The following is a 22,769-nucleotide window of genomic DNA, read 5'->3' as shown; positions in this document are numbered from 1 at the left end:
TTCATTTTTTTTAGTAGTATAAAATAAACTCCGTGTCTAGTCACTCCTTTCATACTACTAACTGAGAAAGAAGTCACCCTTTTTTAGTTTTTGCCTGTTGAGGGTTTCTCTGACTCCAAGGATTTCAGTATTTAAGATACAGATAATTAAAGAACAGTAGTAAAGCCATCTACTATAACATCCCAGAATGTTATGTGGGTTATTCTGTGTTCCACTTTCCTCCTTAATCTCAAACAGCATCCAATTTTTGTGCATCGCCTAGGCAAAGTTTTAGTGTGCATTTAAAAATATTTAAATTGTTAAAGCAAAGTCTCCCTTTAGTCAAGAGAGTTTTCTTGATGACTGTTCTCTCATTCCCAGCCTCTTACTGCCAAGGTATTTCCTGTAGCCATATGTTTCTGATACTGTACATTTCAATAGCTTCCTGGATTATGCATACTGCATTTTTTCCATTTATGAAAACCTCCCCAGTTGTGAAATATAGTTACTAGGGGAAATCCTAGTTTTGCTGAAAAGAAGGGTAGACAGGCTTGAATAGGAGACTGTAGATAGATGAGTAAGGAAACTAACAATCTCTATCACGTTGATTTACTGCAGAAGTCAACAGCTCTCTGACAGAAATCAAATGTGATATGGTAATGTGTAATGAACGAAGGCTGTGGCAATTGATTTAATGGAGAAGATAAATTCTCATGTAATGAAACATAATTGTGTGTGTATGAACAGCCTGTGTTGTGAAATAATGAATTTAAATTCCTTTCTGATTGCTTTCTAAATTAAAATTAAACCACTGAAATGGAATAGGAGGGGTATGCTGCTTATCCAAGTAACATTGCCTAAACAGAAGGGAAAAGAAACTAGAGGTGCCTTCCAGCAAACCAAATAATTGTTAAAACCTGTAGAGAGATACCATGTATTTAAACCATACGTAATACTAAATTTCACATGCAGGGGCGTACTAGTGTAGATGGGCTCTTTTGATTTACTTAGGTAGAATTGTTCGGGGCTAAAGCAAATGGTATTAGAGAAACTGCCATTTGACTCGCTCTCCCATTTTCACAATGATTGACTGGCATTCTGTCATAAGCAGAGCTAATAAAGCCAGGGAGAGGATTTTCTGTCCAATCATACGCTCATGAACAGTAGGTCCACATCCAACGGCTGCACTGATGAATAAGCCCGAGGCTCCTGGGCAAAGTTCGAGAACAAACAAAATAATAATAATTCTGTCTTTCCCAGAATGTTTACTTTTCTTCTAGAATTTCAGCACAAACGCTTTGCCCACTCCCCACCTATTTCCCGTAAAAACTATTTGCTGATTTATATATTTTTTTCTTTCAGGCAAGTACTTTAGCTTGGGACAAGCATTATAGTCACAAATGTGCCTCTTTTTAGGAACTGTACAACAGTTCCAGCTGTCTTTAGTTAATAAGGGGAAGCAATCATAGTCTCTGATGATCTTACTAATGGCTGTGGAATTCCAGATAGTGCAATTCACTGCTTAATTTGTGCCAGGGCTTGCTGGGGCTGAGCCCCGGCACCTCTAGGCTTGAGAGTTCATAGCCCCAGCACCTCTAGGCTTGTTGCGTCAGTTATGAAAGTAAAAAAAATTGCTGGAGCCCCGGCACATCTCTCATTACAAATTAAGCACTGGTGCTATTTCATTTAATTTGTTTCTGTGCCACCTTAAAATAACCCTTACAGCCTTGTAACAGAGAGGCAGAGCTTTTTGGTTGACTCACTCTATTGGCAGGTATTCGAACCTTGTATTAAGCTGCTGCAATTTCTGCTGACTCCTTGTGGCAGGAGCAGTTTATTCTAGCTCCACTTAGGATATCAGAAAGGCTTTGAATAAGCAGAAGTGTGAGGGGTGCATCTTCCTCCCCTCTGCTGTAAGCAGAGGGAGAGTTCCCCTTCCATGTGTTCTCCTGAATTTAGGGGAGATCAGCTCCCTCTTCTTGCTGCTGCTTCTCCTGGTGAAAAAGGGACACACCAGGAGGGAGATTTTGGAGTTATGGAGCCAGAGGAGGAAGCTGGTCTGTTTTTTTGTTTGTTTGTTTGTTTTTTTGGTGGCTGGAGTATTTGTTTGCTGACTCCTGCCCTTACCTGCCAGTAGGGGGAGTAGCACCTGATGGGGAGAAGAATTGTCTGGTGGGGAGTCCCTTATCTACCTCCTTTTTCCCACAGGAAGCTCTATTCTCCTGTTTGATTCCCTCTCCCTTCCAGGGTGGCAGAGAGGGAAAGAGGCTCCCTCATCTCACCCTACCCGGCTCCAGGGGAAAATGGAGACTGCTGCATCCCCTCCCCTAGCCATACTCTCTAGTAGAAACCAAATGATCTTGTCAGGTTCCTCTCCCCTCATGGCTGTCCATAGTGGGGTCTGTGGGTGGAGAGGTGGGTTTGGAGCACAAGAGATGTTCCTCTGCAGTTACACAGACTCACACTGAGGACCCAAATAATAGAGGGCCTGATGGAATAGCTAATAATGGCACTTGGGTGTGCCAGCACCTGCTATTCTCTGGTGGAGGCTGTCTGTCTGGAGGCTGAAGCTTCAGTCTGAGGAACAAATAGTAAGGCAGGTAGAGGAACCATTGTGAAGATAGTCTTGGGGACGCTGAAAGAAAAACCAAAACGATGCTTACCCAGATGATGGGGTGAGCCACCAGGCCCTACATGGATTGTGACTATCAGGTTACATGGTCTAGCTGAAGCTGCATGGGCTGAGATACCCATGGGAGTGTCGTGTGACTGCTGAGCGAGTAGAGGTGATGTCGCCGTGTGTGCCCATGCTGGTATGGGAGAGCTTATTCAGAGATGAGCAAAGGCAGACAGCAGAACTTGTTCTGAGTCATCCCTCATTCCCCTATGTGTAGGGGGCAAGTAGGCTGACTCTGGGGAGGGGTGCCGTACTCATTCATTAGCCTGGGTAGTTGTCTTCAGGAGAGATAGGGAACATTTCCTGGACCCTAGGGGACGTTCAAGAATGTCATTCAGGACTATGGCACAAGAAATGCCACAGGCAGAGAAGAGCCTGGGTCTTCTGGAGGCAACATGTGACTTGGGGAGTTGGGTGGGTCCTACCGGTATGTGGGTTGCAAAGATGACATAGAATAGATGTTCTGGGAGGGAAGCAATGTACCGGGCCTCTTGTGAGCCCCATCCCATTAGCAAGTATTAGAACCTTGAATAAAGCTCTTAAATTTCTTCTGGCTGCCACAGGGCAGCTGGTTACCACCACCCCAAGATATAAGAGGGATTGGGGTGGCACCCAAAAGAGAAGAAACTACTGCAGGGAGTTAAGACAAAAGAGGTGCTGGATGGACGCCAAGCTCAGGGAGGAAGCTTAGGCTGAAGTGTATGTTTTGTTACTGTTTTTGATTTACCAAGAAAGCCAAGCCCCAGGGAGAGCTAGGGGATGAGCCTATTCATAGCCCCATATGTGGTGTTACAAATGAGGGAGTGAGAGTGCATTAAAAAAAATTCAGATGAATTTTATCCAGAAAACAATTTTTTGAGGTTTGTAAACTACAACGAACTTCTGGATTCTGTTCAGTATTGAAGCAGTTGTAATCTAAAGAAATCCGACTTAACAAATGAGTTTTAAGCCCCAATTGCAGTTCAGTAGCTTACTGCTCTGCCTTATCAGTCCTTTAATTTATATCACCATTCAGGGGAAATAGTAGAACACAGCATTTGCAGGTAGGGGTCTTAGGACTGGTATTACAGAGCAAAAAAAACTCTTAAGAAGAAGAAGCAGCAATGCTAAAGTCAGAACAAATAGCTTATTTGTTGTGTTTTGCTTCAAGGAGGCCTCTCATTACCTGTAGAATTATGGAAACATAGCAAAAAAATAAGATCTTTTTTAGTGGTTTATATGGAACAATCAAGTTTTTTGCTGCAGTTTGCCAAAATATTGCTGAGTCAGTGAACTAAGCTGTTTGCTTGGAAAAAACAATGTTCTCTAACATACTGGAAGTAGGTGCAGCAATCAACATTTGCTATTTATTTAGTATTTTTTAAAGTGCTATATAGGTAGACTTGGAAGGGTTGGATTTTTATCAGTAAATGTCAGTTTCCCTGTACACACACTAACTAACGGAAAAAATACTTCCATCAATAATCAAACTTCACAGATAGGCAAGATCAGAAAAATGCTGCTTGAGAACTTATTAGAGTTTGAATTAAAGTATTTATTTTGTATATTTTTGACATATATACTGTTGACAATTTCTGTGTTAACAGTTAGAAAGCTTAAACTCTTTGAATCTCAACATCTATTGGCATAAAATAATCGTTGTCCCCTCCCTCCCCCAGGTTTCCCACAACTGACATTTTAAATTGATAAAAGTAAAAAATAAAAAAAATAAAAGCTTAAACCCCATAATTTTGCACAACTGTGACAATTTAAATTGATAAAAATTGAAAAAATACTTTGATAATATCAATGTTTATTTTAATCAAAATTATAGAAAACATTGAATTTTGCCAAGCCTCTCTGTAGGGATGGTACCTAGGAAATAACTAAATTTACTTCAGTTTTATTCTACCACCATTATACTAGTATAAGCACACTGTTCTTAGGCAAATCATGTTGTTTTCTGTTAATTGTTAGTATTACTCTACCAACATGTGTGATTATAACAAACAACTCCCTGTCCAGAAACAATGGAATCCTAAAGGCTGAGTTATATCTAAGATAGAAGCTATATTAATTTCATTCTAGAATATTAATTGGATAGTTTTGTGCTGATTTAAATTATTACTGCAATTAATTTAAATTAAATTATTACTACTGATGAACAGTGAGATGTGAGTTATGGATATAGTTCTGTGATGGATATATTTGAAATTTAGACACTTTCATAATCAAAGTATGGCTACAGTGATTAGTATATTCTCTCTCTGCTCATTTTTCCCATTAGGACAGTAGTTATGTTAATTTAAAAATCAATATACTTCAGTGGGACTACTCAAGTGGGTTTGATTTGTAGAGTAAAGCTCTTAAGCAATTTTCTTTCTTAGCATTTTCTCGGAGATGTTCTGTTTGGTTCTTCTGGAAAAAAAAATAAATCGTTTGAGAGGCATGTGTAATTAATTTTAATTAACACACACACACTCATTGGAGTGAACTGAAATGGCACGCCTTTGTAGAAAATGTTAGTCACACATTGCTGCTAACTCACTGCAGATGGATAGCTTCATAAAGAAAATATTTGCAGAGCCCTAACTTCATCGCATTTATTATTTCTTTCCTTTAAAAAAAATTGGCTGCCTGTATTTAAAAACTGCTGTTATGGAGTTTCAGGTGTGTATAACAATATGCCAAAACACACTTCAAATCCAGTGTATTGTATCTAGCTTACTTAGAGTTGAGTTAATATCTAAAATGTCTTGAGTGTATATTTATTGAATGTTTAGATTCCTGTTCTCTTTTACATGGCTGTATATTAAACTAATATTGTGTATGCATTTTTTCATTTTATGGTAATTTTCAACCAAATTGAAAATATCCAATATATGCAACTTTTTAGTTTTTCACTCCAAAAATTTGGCTCAGTCTGCATTCAACTCTGGACTTTTAAAGTCCGTTCTATTATGATGCAATAAATATAAAAAGACCCAGAAATTCACAAAATAATGTTAGATGGCAAACATTCCTGTTTTAGGACCCAAATCCTATATAACATGGAGTTATCTGTAAGCCTGTGAATAGTTTCAGTGACTTCAATGGGACTGTTCAGGTTAAGAGGGTGTGGGTGTAGTCAGTGTGTGGGTTATTTTTTTTGTTTGTTTCCCTCCCTCCCCCCAGAATCAGGGCCTTAGTGGTTGATGAGCTCAATACTGCATATTTCACAGACATTCCTGCTCTATAATTTCTAGCTGTATTTGTCATGGCATGTGTGCGGACTAATGAGTGCGGATAAATGCCTCCTTATAATCTAACTTGATGGTTTTTGCTTTATAGCTTTATATATTCTCTAATAATTACATGCCACTTACAGTACATCTGCTTATCAAGGTATAGGAGGCCCATCATCATTATATCTCAGCAGCTGCCTGTGTACAAAATTAATATATTGATACACTTTTATAGAAGAAGAATTGAAATGGAAATTATACAGCAGTTGCCCTTAAAAACATGTCAGTTTTGCCTTAGATACGTAGGTATGGTTACAAAAGTATGAAGGAATTGCTAGAGAAATTGCAAATATTGACATCAAGCTATATACTTTAGTAAGGTAATCAGCAATTTTTTAAGGGTGACCACTGTACAATGAAATCTACCCTAAGCACTGTTGCCAGTATGGTAGGCAACTTTAAGATCGTCCCCTGTGGTTTTCAGTACAATTTTTTTCAGCTACTGGTTAAAGACTGAGACCACATTAGTTCTGCTTTTTTATATGGTAGGTAACTTGATGGAATGTTCTAGGGCACCAACATTTGGGGCTGGTGTGACAGGAATCCTACAGGTACAGAAGCCCTGACCTTGATACCAGCCACATGTGCTATCATTAAGGCTATGATTTAGTCACAGGTATTTTTAGTAAAAGTCATGGACAGGATATGGGCAATAAACAAAAATTCATGGCTCCTGACCGGTTCATGACTTATACTAAAAATACCTGTGATTAAATCTTGGGGAGAGGGGGGAAGGCGTGGGGGGCTGCTGCTGGGGGAAGGGTCTGGGATCTGCTGCTGCGGGTGGCACCCAAGGCTAGCGGCACCAGCTGCTTGGGGCCATGGACTGCAGCTGCTCCAGCTGCTTGGCCGGGGACCACTGCCCACGGCCGCGGACCGTGACTACTCTGGCCACCCTCGGACCCTGCCGGGGGCCGCCAGAGCAGGGCTGGTTTGGCTGTCCCCGGGGGGCCACCTCAGCATCTGGCCCTGGAGCCAGCTGATTTGGCAGCCGTGGGATCAGCCACACTTGCCCTTGCAGAAGTCAGAGAGGTTGCAGAAAGTCACGGAATCCATGACTTCCACGACCTCTGTGACAGACATAGAGCCCTAGCTATCATGGAACTTATCTGGCACATTCCTGTTTCCTCTCCTGTGCTTTCAAATACCTCCTTATTTCGTGCCCCACCACATTAGAATCCTTATATTAGTGGAAGATTTAATCACCCATTGTACCAGCAGAAGGTATTAATACAAGCTGCCACTTTGCTTCTCTCTGGAGGAAACTGTTAAAAAGTCAAAAACTTCTATTTTAGATGGTTTTGGAAGGGTGAACTCCTCCAACTCCATGACATGAATGGAAAGGTTTTGGGATGTCTCCTGCCCTGAATGGAGACAGCTGGGAAGAGAGGTTTCTCAAATGAGTGTATGAATGTGGGTGTGGGCTGCACATGTATTGTGGATAACTCACTGAGCATGTGCAATAATAGAAAGATTTAATATTAGGTACCATTAACTCTGCTGTATTGAAAGGCCCATCACCATTCCCCTCTGCACACACAGATAGAGAGGCGCGTGATCTCACTTGAATTGTGTCTTCCTTTGTTTTGTCAGAGGTTTTCTGTGTGACTGACTTTTGGTTAACCTTGGGCAATACTGTTGAAATTTGTTTAATGCCATAGCAACTTCATTTTCTAAGTACAACTCTACTAATTTGGATGTTACATTTGCTTTCAAAAGTCAGAGATTGTTTTTGTGATATTTTTCTCACCTTGGATTAGTTTCTCCATTTCACATTCGTTAGATCTGTTTAAGTTTCTTTCCACTGGGTTGAAAAACCTTGTTTGAAAGGATTTTTATTTTGTTAGCCGTGATCTATGAGCCTCTTTGTACTATTATAATTATATTATAATATCTCTGTGCATAGAAATCAGTAGAGGGACTTTTTAAATGGTTCTGGGATGGAAAAACACATGTTAATTTCTACATAGGCAGATGTACATTTATTTAAAGTAACCAAAAATGCTCCCTGCCTTGTGACAGTTATGACTAAGAGCTCTACCAGAATAATACTAAGTACAGTTCTCTAACTCAGGCCCTTAGATGTTTTGGTCAAACTCCCTGAGATATAAAGCTGCTGGAACATCACACAGGGTTGATATTGTCAAGGAACATTTACATCAATAAGTAGGTCATTGCAGATCTTGAATGAATCTGCTTGAAAGAAATCCAAACCCCATCTTATCCTAATGTGCATAATGAACTGTGTGAGCCTGGAGCTCCATAATGATCAAGTGTACGGTATCAAAATACTATGATATATAATAAATTACAGTTTGGATAGGAACTAGACGAACCAGTACTGCCAACCCAAAGTGTTAAAAAATAGTCAGGCCCTTCACATCTCTTCAACCATGAGGGCTAGAAGCCTTTTTTGTTTTGTTTTTTTTTTATTTTTTTTATGGAAACTGAGATTCTCACATAACCACAGGATTCCAGGAATTTTGAGGCATCAAGAAAAACACCAAATATCACAAGACTCAAGATAAAATAGTGAGAACTGGCAACCCAGCAAACCATTTGTAGTAATGTGGGCTTAAAACACTCTCCGATTACACATAGCAACAGCAGAACATACCTACCACAATATATTTACATATACAGTGGGTACACTTGAAAATCTAATTCCAGTTCTGGAATGGTTGGTCCATTGAAAGTGGTTTTCAATAGAAACCTGGGTTTTCAGTTAAATATAATTTTTTATGAAAAGCGCGTTTTGCAGAAAATTGAGTTTTCATGAAAGAACGGAAAACCAAGGTTTTTGGCTGAAAACTGAAACTTTTGGAACAAATAATAACAATAATATATGAAATGTTCAGTCTTTCAATTAAAAGTTGAAGTTTCCTGTAGGAAAACCCTCCCCTTATTTTCCAACCTGCTCTTATACTGGTTCTAGCAGTATTCCTAATTCCAAGTATATGGCGTATTGGTAGAACATTGCTAGAATCTCTCTAAAACTGGCATGAGTTTATTAAGTACATTCACTAGGTTTCTTTAGCAGAGAAACTATATGAGGTAAAGACTCAGAAATTTAGTAGCTAGAGAACCATTGTTATCGACCTGACCAACGCCTTCGGGTCCATACCCCACCATCACATCTTCGCCACCCTGGGAGAGTTCGGGATGCCAGATACCTTCATCCAGATCCTCCGGGACCTCTACAAGGACTGCACCACCACCATCCGCACCACGGATGGAGAGACGGACGCCATCCTCATCTGCCGCGGCGTGAAACAAGGATGTCCCCTCAGCCCTATCATCTTCAACCTGGCCATGGAACCACTCATCCGAGCCATCTCCAGCGCCCGACCGGCTTCGACCTGCATGGCAAGAAAATCAGCATTCTGGCCTACGCAGACGATCTGGCCCTGGTCGCCGACATCTCGGAAAGCCTCCAGCAAATGCTCGACGTCACCAGCCAAGCCGCCAAGTGGATGGGCCTCCGCTTCAACCCCCAAAAATGTGCCTCCCTCCACGTTGACGGTGGCACCAGGGCACTGGTCCGGCTGTCACGATTCCTGATCCAGGGCGAGTCCATGACCTCCCTCGAAGAGGGAGAGGTATACCAACACCTTGGCACACCCACAGGAGTCCGCGTCCAACAGACCCCTGAAGACACCATCGCGGAGATCCTGCGAGACGCGGCCCAAATCGACTCCTCTCTGCTCACCCCCTGGCAAAAGATCAACACCCTCAATACCTTCCTGATCCCCCGCATCTCCTTTGTTTTCAGGGGATCGGCCGTAGCCAAGGTGCCCCTGAACAAGGGCGACAGCACCATCAGACAGCTGGTGAAGAAGTGGCTCCACCTTCCCCAGAGGGCCAGCACGGACATCATCTACATTTCCCACAGCAGGGTGGCGCCAACGTATCTCGGATGGGTGACCTGTGCAACGTGGCGGTGATGACCTACGCCTTCCGCCTCCTGACGTGCCTGGACCTGACGATGAGGAGCATCGCGCAGGAGGCTGTATGGGGCGTGGTCAGGAAACGCATCGCCAGGGCCCCCTCCAAGCAGGACGTTGCCACTTACCTCAGCGGCTCCCTGGAGGCTGAGTTCGGGGGAGAGGGGGGGAGACCTGTCCTCTCTCTGGTCCCGCACCCGCAATGCCTCGAGACGCCTGGGTAAGAGGATAGGCTGCTGCTGGAAGTGGTGCAAGGAGCGCCAGGAGCTGAGAATACTGGTGCCACGCATAAAGTACCACACCATCGTCACCCCAACCGCCAGAGCTATGCTGGAAAGGTCCCTGAAAGATGCCATCCACTGCCACTATGCCAAGAACCTCAAGCGGAAGCCACACCAGGGCAAGGTGTTCGAGGTGTCCAGCAAGTGGGACGCCAGTAACCACTTCCTCCGCGGGGGCACCTTCACCAGGTTCGCCGACTGGCAGTTCATCCACAGGGCACGACTCAACTGCATTCACCTCAACGGAGCCATCCACCACAGCAACTGGGACAAGTGCTGCAGAAAGTGCAGCTACACAAATGAAACCCTGCCGCACGTCCTGTGTGGATGCAAGCAGCACTCCGGAGCCTGGTGGCACCGCCACAATGCCAATCAGAACCGGCTGGTGAAAACCATCCTGCCGTCCCTGGGGAAGATCACCCTCGACTCCGCCATCCCCGGGACAGACAGCCGACTGCGACCCAACATCGTCGTAACGGACGCAGAAAAGAGGGTCCTCCTGGTAGACGTCACAGTGCCTTTTGAAAACAGGTCACTGGCCTTCCACGAGGCCCGAGCACAGAAGGAGTCGAAGTACACCCCGCTGGCCGAGACCCTGAGAGCTCAGGGCTACGAGGTCCAGATACTCGTCCTGATCGTGGGAGCCCTGGGCTCGTGGGACCCCCACAACGAGCCGGTTCTGAGAGCATGCGGAGTCTGTCGACGCTACACCTGGCTCATGAGACAGCTCATGGTGTCCAACACCATCAGGTGGTCCAGAGACATTTATACAGAACACATCACAGGACACCGCCAATACCACACTGAGTAACTGAGACCACTGACCAGGGAAATAACCCATTTCCTTCCCTGACGAACCAAGGGATGCACCCCACCCATGTACTCATTCGCTATGCCGATGCTGACTTGGACTCCTTATACGTTCCACAGGTGGCGTACCCAAGCCCACTTATCCACTGATACTTGAAAAACTCTTGCACCTCAATCTGGGTCTATGTCGGTTATGTGATATGTATGTATCTCTTCACCTTTGCACCCGGTCACCTGTAATCCCTCATAACCCAAGCCTGACCCCAGATGTACAGTACCTTCCCTCTTAACTTGTGTATATTTAATTTTAAACATTCACTTTAATAAAAAAAATTATATCCTCTTTGGAAAGGCAGAATTACAAGGTAAAGTAGTTGTTCCATATCTGTAGTTGTATTGCATGTCCACCTATCTCTACACACCTCTACGTTTTGACTTGGTTTTGTTTTGCTATGTAGGGCAAGAAAGAAAATTAATTCTGTTATACATAGTTTTACTACAGTGTTAGCATTGTTAGTTGCAAGCCAAGTGCTTTATATGAGAGCTCTACCTGGTGCATGAGCTAGTGGGTGGGGCATTTCAGGCAGTCCTGCATAATGGATATCTCTAGTTGCCTTCAGACCCTGCCATGAAGGGGATGACCCAGATAGTAGCTGGGTCAGTGGATTTACAATCTCAGGAAAAGGAGTTGATAGGTCACTAGAGTAAATGTCCAGTCACTTTTAATTGTATGATAATTTGTTTTGCAGTATATATTAATATTTATATTTGATATGGCAGTAGTGCCTAGGGACACTAAGAGTTCCGTTTTTGCTAGGCATTGTAGAAATGCATAAGACAAAGAATTCACAGTTTAGGCAACTGTAGGTAACGTATGGGGGAAACAATCAAATAGCTGGGAGTTCACAAGAATGATTAATAGCTGAGAGATAACAGTAAAATAAGTGTTGTCCATTAAGCAGAAGTTTCAGCATATCATCTTCCCAGTAATGTGTGATTAGAGGGGGGGAAAGAGAGAGAGAGAGAAAAATATGTTTGATAACTTTTCCTGGAAGTAGAAATGACTTCTCTATTCAATGTAGTTAATCTCAAAACATCAAATTATGTTGTAATGTACAGGAATACAACTCTGTGTATAAGGTATTATACAGTTTGTACATAGAAAATATTAATTTTTTGTCTCCTTCATATTAAATATTTGTATTAGTTTAATTTTCAGTAATGTGATTATGGAAACATTTCTGTCTTTGTTAAATATGTAGGATATTACATTTAAAATTATGATACTTTACAAGAGGAAATAGTGTAAACAATAGTGGGGTATGTAGATGTGTGGTTTTACATGCAGTTTTCCTGTGTTAGTATTTGAAGAATTTTCAAATATTTAAATAATTGATCATGGAAAACCTAGAAAAACTACTACTCATTGGCAGTTCCATGTGTATTTTCTGTATTTCTCTTTCCATGTTCTTCACAGCTATAAATGTTTGCATATAAACAAAATTTGTGTTGCTTAGAAGTTCACCTACTCCTGCTTCATACTCCCCTGTCTGATGTCATTTAACTTGAGTTTATGACATCAGTTAGTTGCTATTGAGATGATAGTGATATCCCAAGATTATTGCATCCTATGTGAAATAAACAGATGATGCTTAAAGAATATCCTGTTTCTGTGCAAATATTTTTAGTAATTCTAAAAGGCGGAAGAAAAAAAAGAAAATTTCAATTGTTTTAAAAAAAAATTCAGTTTTCCATGAAACATCAGTAGATCCTTAATGAGTAGAATCATAGAAGAATCATAGAATCATACAAGATTAGGGTTGGAAGAGACCTCAAGAGGTCATCTAGTCCAACCCTCTGCTCAAAGCAGGACCAATACCAACTAAATCATCCCAGCCAGGGCTTTGTCAAGACAGGCCTTAAATACCTCTAAGGATGGAGATTCCACCACCTCCCTAGGTAACTCATTCCAGTACTTCACCACCCTCCTAGTGAAATAATGTTTCCTAATATCCAACCTAGACCTCCCCCACTGCAATTTGAGACCATTGCTTCTTGTTCTGTCATCTGCCACCACTGAGAACAGCCGAGCTCCATCCTTTTTGGAACCCCCAGCCCCCTTCAGGTAGTTGAAGGCTGCTATCAAATCCACCCTTACTCTTCTCTTCTGCAGACTAAACAAGCCCAGTTCTCTCAGCCTTTCCTCTTAAGTCATGTGTCTCAGCCCTCTAATCATTTTTGTTGCCCTCTGCTGGACTCCAATTTGTCCACATCCTTTCTGCAGTGGGGGGGCTCAAAACTGGACGCAGTACTCCAGATGTGGCCTCACCAGTGCCGAATAGAGGAGAATAATCACTTCCCTCGATCTGCTGGCAATGCTCCTACTAATGCAGCCCAATATGCCGTTAGTCTTCTTGGCAACAAGCGCACACTGCTGACTCATATCCAGCTTCTCCTCCACTGTAATCCCCAGGTCCTTTTCTGCAGAACTACTGCTTAGCCAGTCAGTCCCCAGCCTGTAGCAGTGCATGGGATTCTTCCATCCTAAGTGCAGGACTCTGCACTTGTCCTTGTTGAAGCTCATCAGATTTCTTTTGGCCCAATCTTCGAGTTTGTCTAGGTCACTCTGGACCCTTATCCCTACCCTCCAGCGTATCTACATCTCTCCCCATCTTAGGGTCATCTGCGAACTTGCTGAGGGTGTAATCCATCCCATTATCCAGGTCATTAATAAAGATGTTGAACAAAACCAGCCCCGGGACCGACCCCGCTAGATATTGAGTCATTGATCACTACCCATTAAGCCCAACAATCTAGCCAGCTTTCTATCCACCTTATGGTCCATTCATCCAATCCATACTTTTTTTTAACTTGCAAGAATACTGTGGGAGACCGTATCAAAAGCTTTGCTAAAATCAAGATATATCACGTCCACTGCTTTTCCCCATATCCACAGAGCCAGTTATCTCACCATAGAAGGCAATCAGGTTGGTCAGGCATGACTTGCCCTTAGTGAATCCACATTGATTGTTCCTGATCACCTTCCTCTCCTCCAAGTGCTTCAAAATGATTTCCTTGAGGACCTGCTCATGTAAAACATGTTTCTTTTTGTAAGATTCTGTTACTTACAGAAAAACATGAGATGTTCTTTAGAGGTTATTTTTGCCTTGGTTTTGGACAACGCTGCTCATTTCCCTGTTTGAGGAACAGGGTTAGAAGAGTCCAGTGGTGAGTGTGCTAAAATGGGCCTTGAGACCTGGGTTCAGTTCCCTGCCCCGCCCCCCCAACTTGATGTGTGACCTTGGGTGAGATAGTCTCTTTGTGCCTCAGTTCCCCATCTGTAAAATGGGGATAATAGTACTTCCCTACCTCATGGATGGTGTGAGGATAAATAAATAAATTAAAGATTGTGAAGCCCTCAGTAATATAAGTACCTGGGATGGACAGAGGTGTACAATAACTTAGTCATGGCCGTAGGATGCACAGACAGTCATTAGCACACCTGGACTAGAATCCAGGAGTCCTGACCCAGTCTCCTGCTGTAGCCAGTAGCCCACACTCCCTTCTCATTCATTGCTTAAAATACAGTGAAATTTGATGTTGAAAGTAATAATTTTCATTGCAGGAACACAACACTCTGGCATTCTAGCCCTGAAATAGATTTTTGACTAGCTAGTGGTATGATTTTTTTTTAAATTTTTATTTATTTAGGTTTTTGTTTTGTTTTTTTGCTGTTGCAGTGAAATATATTTTGATTCTTGCCATCTTGTGGAATATTGTGTCCAGTTCTAGTGCCCACGGTTCAAGAAAGATGTAGATGAATTGGAAAGAGTTCAGAGAAGAGCCACGAGAATGATTAAAGGGTTAGAAAACCTGCCTTATAGCATTAGACTCAAAGAGCCCTATCTATTAAGCTTAACAAAAAGAAGGTTAATGGGTGACTTGATCACAGTCTATAAGTATCTACATGGAAAATAAATGTTTAATAATGGGCTCTTCAATCTGGTAGAGAAAGGTCTAACGTGATCCAATGGCTGGAAGTCGAAGCTAGACAAATCCCAACAGTAAATAGAGTGTAAATTTTTAATGGTGAGAGTAATTAGCCATTGGGACAATTTACCAAGAGTCATAGTGGATTCTATCACTGACCATTTTAAAATCAAGATTGGAAGTTTTTCTAAAAGATAGGCTGTGGGAATTACTTTGGGGAAGTTGTATGGCCTAGGTTATACAGGAGATCAGACTAGATGAACACAAAGGTCCCTTCTGGTCTGGGAATCCATCAGTCTTCATGTTTTATAGCTTTTATTTTGTGCCGCCTCACATTTTAGCTGATCTTTTTTCCGTAACTGTGGCAACCTAATTAATTTACCTAAAACAGTTAAAACCAAAAAGTTTCCAGGCAGCAAATCAGCAAGTTCTATCCAGCTGCCTTGTTTAGCCTCTCTGTCCCTTGTCACCATATCCTTTAATTTACTTTACTTTACACATATTGATTCCAAATTCCCAAATGGTGTAGATGAAATAAGATTCAGATATCTCTGCTCCCTGTTTAAGATAACCCAGATTTCTTAGCTGCTCGTGTGTGTAATATATTTAGAGGAAAAAGAAATAATCCATTTTAAATCTCGAATAAGTCAAGTCAGATTGTACCCATCATCTTTTGCAGTTTTAATTAAATATATAAACTCACTAATAATGCCATGTATGCCTATATGCTGATATGGGCATGTTTCACTTCAATGTAGCATAACACGAATCACTACCCATGATAGTACAGAAATGGTAGTTTATTGCTAAATGTCCAGGTTTTATACCCATCTATTTCCCGATACACCATCTGAAAAACAGGCTTAGGAGTTAGTTGTCGTTCAGATGATATTGTCATTAATAGGGGAGGGAAAATCTCCGGCAAAGGTGAAGTATAACAAACCTATTGTACTCCAGATATGTAAAAGGTGAAAGTCCCAAAGTCCCTGGAATGCTAGAGAAATGGACTAACTAGTAGTAATACTGGATATATTTTTCTGGTTGCACAGTTTGTCTAAAAAATTCTCTCAGAATATGGTAACATATATTGCTAGAGAGAGTGCTTCTAATATAAAATGCATTTGGACCTCTAATTATTGCTGTGTGAGTTAGTGTTCTTTTTCATCCCCCCAAAAATTGCTCCATTAGTGCTAGGGAAAACAGTCTTGTTGCAATTAAAAATGGATTCTTGCATCTTGGGGGGGAGGGATAGCTCAGTGGTTTGAGCATTGGCCTGCTAAACCCAGGGTTGTGAGTTCAATCCTTGAGGGGGCCACTTAGGAATCTGGGGCAAAATCAGTACTTGGTCCTGCTAGTGAAGGCAGGGGGCTGGACTTGATGACCTTTCAAGGTCCCTTCCAGTTCTAGGAGATGGGATATCTCCATCTCTATTAAGATCTAGCAACATGTGGTTTGTTTATTTAGCTCAGCTAAGCTTGTAGCCTTTCCTGAAAAGACAGTTGGCTGACCAATTTACAGCAATCTAGTCTGTGTATAGACATTGAATTAGGTAATAATTCATGGTTAAACCATAAAGGAAAAATCCTGTTCTATTTAATGGAGAATGTATAAGTACAACCGCCTTGCGGATCATGTATTTTTTCTTTTCTCTTTTCTTCCATTAAGCTACTCCCTAAACACAATTAATCCACCTTGGTATTAAATTAATTGCATACAGTAGGTCGCTGGTTCTCAACCAGGGATCTGGGGTCCCCTGGGGTGTCGAAAGCAGGTTTCAGGGGGTCCATCAAGCATGGCCAGCATTAGACTCGCTGGGGCCCAGGGCAGAATGCCAAAGCCCCGCCATGCGGGACTGCAGCTCATGACCTCAAGCCCCACCACCTGGGGCTGAAGCCGAAGCCTGAGCAACTTAGCACCACCCTGTGGTGTGGGGCCCTGAGCAATTGTCCTGCTTGTTACCCCCTAATGCTGGCCTCGACTTTTATATGCAGAAAAGCAGTTGTTGTGGTACAGGTGGGCCGTGGAGTTTTTATAGCATGTTGGGGGGGAGGGGGGAGCTCAGAAAGAAAAAGGTTGAGAACCCCTGCAGTAGATGATGTGTGTGTCTGAGGTATTTTTATGGTTATGGAATCCTTTTGTGTTTGAGAACTCAGTCATTTTTAAATATTTTTCATTTTATTGAAGATGTTCGGAAGCTGAAACTGAACTAGTATTGTACTGGAGATATTTACTATGGGGAAAATAAACTCATTACTAATCTTGATTTTCATTGGCTACAGCAGCTGCCAGTCAGAGACCATACAACTTTGTTGGCAGTTCTTCCACAACTGTCTTTGTCCTCTATGTTCCAGCAGCATTTTGCCTCTAAATGTATTCTAGTGTTTATTAATAGTGTGGAAAGCCTGATTTTTAAAATAGATCTAAAGATTCTGTAACTACAGTGCATCCAGACCATTATTATTTTAAATTAACATTTTTAGGTCCTTATCAGACCGTCACTTGTCTCCCCTTTCAAAAAGCTATCAAATAATTATAGATCCTGAAGGATTTTGTATTTGAAATGCTGTGTACGTGATGCAGAGTAGCAAAGTTCAAATTTTACAGTGTAATGTTCTATGTTCTAGGAATGTTTACAAGGATTATCGCTTCCTTGAGCTGGCCTGTGATGCCCAGGAGGAGATGGATAGCTGGAAGGCATCCCTACTGCGAGCTGGTGTCTATCCTGATAAATCCTCAGTAAGTTAAACACATCACTAGTTTTTCAGTAGCTGCCCTGATTAAGAGTCAGAAAAATGCTGGGAAGAGTTTTTTTAAGCTCTGTCTGCAAATGTCCTGAGAGCTTATGTGTTTTGCTTTGCTGTACTTGAGCTGACACCTATGGCTGTTTTTAATGGTTCACAACTCAGCAGTAACATTACATTCTGGGTTAATATATAACAAGCCCTCCGGCCAATAGGGAAATAATTTTTGTTAATTAAATCAATCCTTCAAGTCCAAATAATAAAAATACTGACACCTTTTAGGGTTTTTCTTCCACCTCACAGTATCTATTCCTGTCTTTGAAGGTGACAGATATTTTGCAGAACGCTAATATCTTCCTGCAGACCCCATATTCTAGAACTGAAGGAGGTATTCCAGTTTGTTATGCAAATTTCTTTTACTGCTTTACTGCCTCTCCAAATACATGTTTACCCAATTAAGTGAAATAAGAAGAAAACTGAGTAGGGAAAAAAATAACTGTAACAGTTGGACATACTATACAGAAAGCCAGGAAATTATTTTGCCAGACTGCCCTTTCATATTTTTAAGGCCTTTGTCAGTCTGTGTCATGTTGTTATTTATACATAGCGCAAGAGGTTTTGGTCCAATTTCCAAAGTGACCTCATTACTTAAGTCTGTCTGAGCTTCTGGTTTCAATGTAGCTAAGGGCCACACTAGCATGGATTCCAGTGCCAGGGCAGAATCCCAGGACAGGGTGCCAGTGATGATTAAGGGCCTACGTTAGACCTATGGATATTCCATTTTGTAAATAAGTTTCCATCAGAAGAAGCCTTTGCAATTACTGTAAATCTGTCAAAAATTACATTCCCCTCTTCATGATGGAACTCCCAGGGGACTGGGTCAATGGGAGGATTTGACACTTGGGCAGTTTGAGCTTGTGGAAAAACTCTTGGGTATTATTTTTCTGTCTTCACTGGTATTTGTAACACCTTCCAATTGAATATCCTCTGTAGATCTAGGGGGAGATTTCTAAAGGCGCAAATAGACTTTCAGTAGGACTTAGGAGACTTAACTGCCGTTGTGCCTTTGAAAATTGCCCCCTAATGTGTAGTTTACCTTTCCTTCATTAACTGTTTCACTCTGGTACATCACTGTAGTGGTGTGAATGGATTGATCTCCCATCAAAGAGCTTGCACATCAGTCTGGCTGGTGGTGCGCGCATTTTGAAGTAATTTGCTCTTCTCCCCAGCTCGCCTCCTCCTCCTCTTCCACAAGTACTACTGTCTACTGCTCTGGCTTCTTATAACATCATCTTCATTTCCCTCTATGTATCACCGCCACTGCCCCTGCTTTCACTAGCCACCCACTCCATCTGACGTTCCCAATTCTGATCCGCCTGCTATTTGTTGCTGCTCACATATGCATGCAGCCCGTAGTTTTCTTGCCTCATACCAAGCTGCCACTCCAGCACCACCGACCCAATGGCTCTGAGTTCATTACCTTTCCACACTTCTCCCACAATAGCTGGGTTTTTATGGAAGATTTTAGACAAATTATTTCAGGAATAAGTAATGGTATAAAAATGGGTCAAATACCAATCCAGGGGCAGCCCACTGGATACCTGGCAACCAGCTAATACATTGCCATTTATTGTTTCCTTTTTCATGATCCTTCAGTCGTGTGTCCGCACAACACAACTCATATTGAAGCCAATCAGAATTAACTTTGCAAGTACTATTTTGTGAGATGCTACCAAATTCATTACAAGAATCCAGATATTACATCGGCTGCATTCCCTCCTTCCACGCCTTTTATAATGGTATCAAAATAGTTAGCATGTTGTTGTATCGTATTATTCATACTTCATTCTAGAATAGAGGTAGGCAAACTATGGCCCGTGGGCCACATCCAGCCCGCGGGACCCTCCTGCCCGGCCCCTGAGCTCCTGACCCGGGAGGCTGGCCCCCTGCCCCCTCCCCCGCAGTCTCAGCTCGCCGCACCGCTAGCACAATGCTCTGGCCAGCAAGGCTCTTGCAGAGCCACGGCCTGACCCGGTGCTCTGTGCTGCGCGGTGGCGTGGCTGGCTCCAGCTGGGCGGCGCAGCTGCCTGTCCTGGTGCTCTGGGTGGTGCAGCTGTAGCGCCGCCAGCCACTGGTGCTCCAGGCAGCGTGGTAAGGGGGCAGAAAGTAGGGGGGGTTGGATAGAGGACAGGGGAGTTCAGGGTGGTGGTCAGGTGGCGGGGTGTGGATAGGGGGCGGGATGGTTAGAGGGCGGGGAACAGGGGGGTTGGATGGGGTAGGGGTCCCGGGGGTGCAGTCAGGAATGAGAGGAGGCGTTGGATCAGTGGCAGTCAGGAGCAGGGGTTCCAGGAGTGGTCAGGGGACAGGGAGGGGTGGATGGGGCAAAGGTCCCGGGGGGGCCATCAGGGGGGTTGGATGGGGTTGGAGTCCCCGGGGGGCCGTCAGGGGGTGAGAAGCAGGGGGGGTTGGATAGGGGGCGGGGGCCAGGCCATGCCTGGCTGTTTGGGGAGGCCCTCCATACAATTTCAGAAACCCAATGTGGCCCTCAGGCCAAAAGTTTGCCCGCCCCTGCAGGGCCGGCTTTAGGAAGTGCGGGGCCCAATTCGAACATTTTCGGTGGGGCCCCGACAGGGATTACTTTAAAAAAAAAAACACGTAAAAAAACCTTTCATTTCTTCCATGTATTATTTACTTTCCATAACTATATAAATAATAAAATTATATATTACATACATTGCGTAATGTATGTGGATGCATGCTAAGCCTACCTAAAGTTATTGACACACACCCCGGGACCCCTGCCGCATCCACCCCCCTTCCCTGTCCCCTGCCACCCCATCCAACCCTTCCTCTCATTCCTGATGGCCCACTGGGACCCCTGCCCCATCCAACCACCCCTTCTCTCTGTCCCCGACTGCCCCTGGAACCCCTGCCCCTGACTGCCCCCCACCGCCCAACCCAACCCCTGCTCCTTCCTGACTGCCCCCCCCAGGACCCTTGCCCCCATTCAATCCCCCTGTTCCCTGCCCTCTGACCGCCCCAACCCCATCCATCCCCCCACAACCCTCCGAACTCCCCTGTCCTCTTCCAACACCTGCTCCCTGCCCCCTAACCGCGCTGCCTGGAGCTGCTTGGCTGGGTCTGGGCCGGGTCCGCTCAGCCCGGGCCCGCTCGGTCTGGGCCTGGGCCGGAGCCTCTCGGTCCGCGCTGGCGCCGGCGCCGCAGGGCCCGAGCTGAGCTGGGCCAGAGCCGCTCGGCCAGGTCCACGTCCGGGCCCCGGAGCCTCTCGGGCCGGGCCGGCGCCACTTGGCTGGGGCCGGCACCGCAGGGCCCGAGCTGAGCCGGGCCAGAGCCGCTCGGCCAGGTCCACGTCCGGGCCGGGGCCGGCGCCACAGGGCCCGAACTGAGCCGGGCTGGAGCCTCTCGGGCCGGGCCGGTGCCACTTGGCCAGGGCCGGCACCGCGGGGCCCGAGCCAGGCCAGGCCAGAGCCACTTGGCCGGGACCGGGCTGGGGGTGTTCGGCCGGGGCCAGACCGGAGGGAGCCGCGCGCTCGACCTGGGCCGCACTGAGCCCCCCTGGAACTCTCCTCCACCCCCCTGCTTACCTCCTGCCTGCTGCTTGTTTCAGGCTTCCCGCGAACATCTGATTCGCGGAGAGGAGAAGGTGGGTGGAGCGTTCAGGGGAGGAGGGGTAAGTGGGCCGTGGGCCGGATGGACAGCTGCGCGGGGCCCTCTAGGCGCGGGGCCCCATTCAGGGGAATCGGCTGAATCGGCCTAAAGCCGGCCCTGCGCCCCTGATCTAGACCATCCCTGACAGGTGTTTGTCTAACCTGCTCTTAAAAATCTCCAATGAAGTTTTTCCTAATGTCCAACCTAAACCTCCCTTGCTGCAGTTTAAACTCATTGCTTCTTGTCCTAGCCTCAGAGATTAAGAAAAACAATTTTTCTTCTCCTCCTTGTAACAACCTTTTACATACTTGAAAACTGTTATCATGTCCCCTCTCAGTCTTCTCTTTTCCAGATTAAACAAACCCAGTTTTTTCAATCTTCCCTCATAGGTCATGTTTTCTAGACCTTTAATCATTTTTGTTGCTCTTCTCTGGACTTTCTCCACTTTGTCCACATTCTTCCTGATATGTGGTGCCCAGAACTGGACACAATACTTCAGTTGAGGTCTAATCAGCGCGGAGTAGAGCGGAGGAATTACTTCTTGTGTCTTGCTTACAACACTCCTGCTAATACATCCGAGAATGATGTTTGCTTTTTTTGCAACAGTGTTACACTGTTGACGCATATTTAGCTTGTGGTCCACTATGACCCCCAGATCCCTTTCCGCAGTACTCCTTCCTAGGCAATCATTTCCCATTTTGTATGTGTGCAACTGGTTGTTCCTTCCTAAATGGAGTACTTTGCATTTATCCTTATTGAATTTCATCCTATTTACTTCAGACGGTTTCTGCAGTTTGTCCAGATCATTTTGAATTTTAATCGTATCCTCCAAAGCACTTGCAACCCCTCCCAGCATGGTATGGTCCGCAAACTTTATAAGTATACTCTCTATGCCATTATCTAAATCATTGATGAAGATATTGAAAAGAACCTGACCCAGTACTGATCCCTGCGGGAGCCCACTCGTTATGCCCTTCCAGTATGACTGTGAACCACTGATAACTACTCTCTGGGAACAGTTGTCCAACCAGTTTTGCACCCACCTTATAGTAGCACCATCTAGGTTGCATTTCCCTAGTTTGTTTATGAGAACGTCATGTGGGACAGTATTAAAAGCTTTACTAAAGTCAAGATATACCACGTCTACCGCTTCCCCACTATCCACAAGGCTTGTTACCCTGTCAAAGAAAGCCGTCAGGTTGGTTTGACACTATTTGTTTTTGACAAATCCATGCTGACTGTTACTTATCACCTTATTATCTTCTAGATGTTTGCTAATTGATTGCTTAAGTATTTGCTCCATTATCTTTCCAGGCTAGTGAAGTTAAGTTGACTGGTCTGTAATTCCCTGGGTTGTCCTTATTTCTCTTTTTATAGATTGGCACTATATTCGCCCTTTTCCAGTCCTCTGGAAT

At 44.0% G+C, this 22,769-nt stretch overlaps 1 protein-coding gene across 6 annotated transcripts in view; it reads left to right on the top strand.

Annotated features, from left to right (window-relative positions):
- The window catches only part of DNM3 (dynamin 3), a 325,491-nt gene that overhangs the window by 222,866 nt on the left and 79,856 nt on the right, over positions 1-22,769 (top strand). For all 6 annotated transcript variants that reach the window (XM_034778298.1, XM_034778297.1, XM_034778295.1 and 3 more), the window contains one exon: positions 17,569-17,680. In XM_034778298.1, coding sequence (XP_034634189.1) covers positions 17,569-17,680 — 112 coding nt within the window. The remainder of the gene's footprint in view (positions 1-17,568; positions 17,681-22,769) is intronic.

The sequence above is a fragment of the Trachemys scripta genome, chromosome 8, assembly GCF_013100865.1.
Source record: "Trachemys scripta elegans isolate TJP31775 chromosome 8, CAS_Tse_1.0, whole genome shotgun sequence".
Classification (NCBI taxonomy): Eukaryota; Metazoa; Chordata; order Testudines; family Emydidae; genus Trachemys; species Trachemys scripta.
Note: the sequence above shows the minus strand (reverse complement) of the source record. Positions and strands in the feature narration are given on the sequence as shown.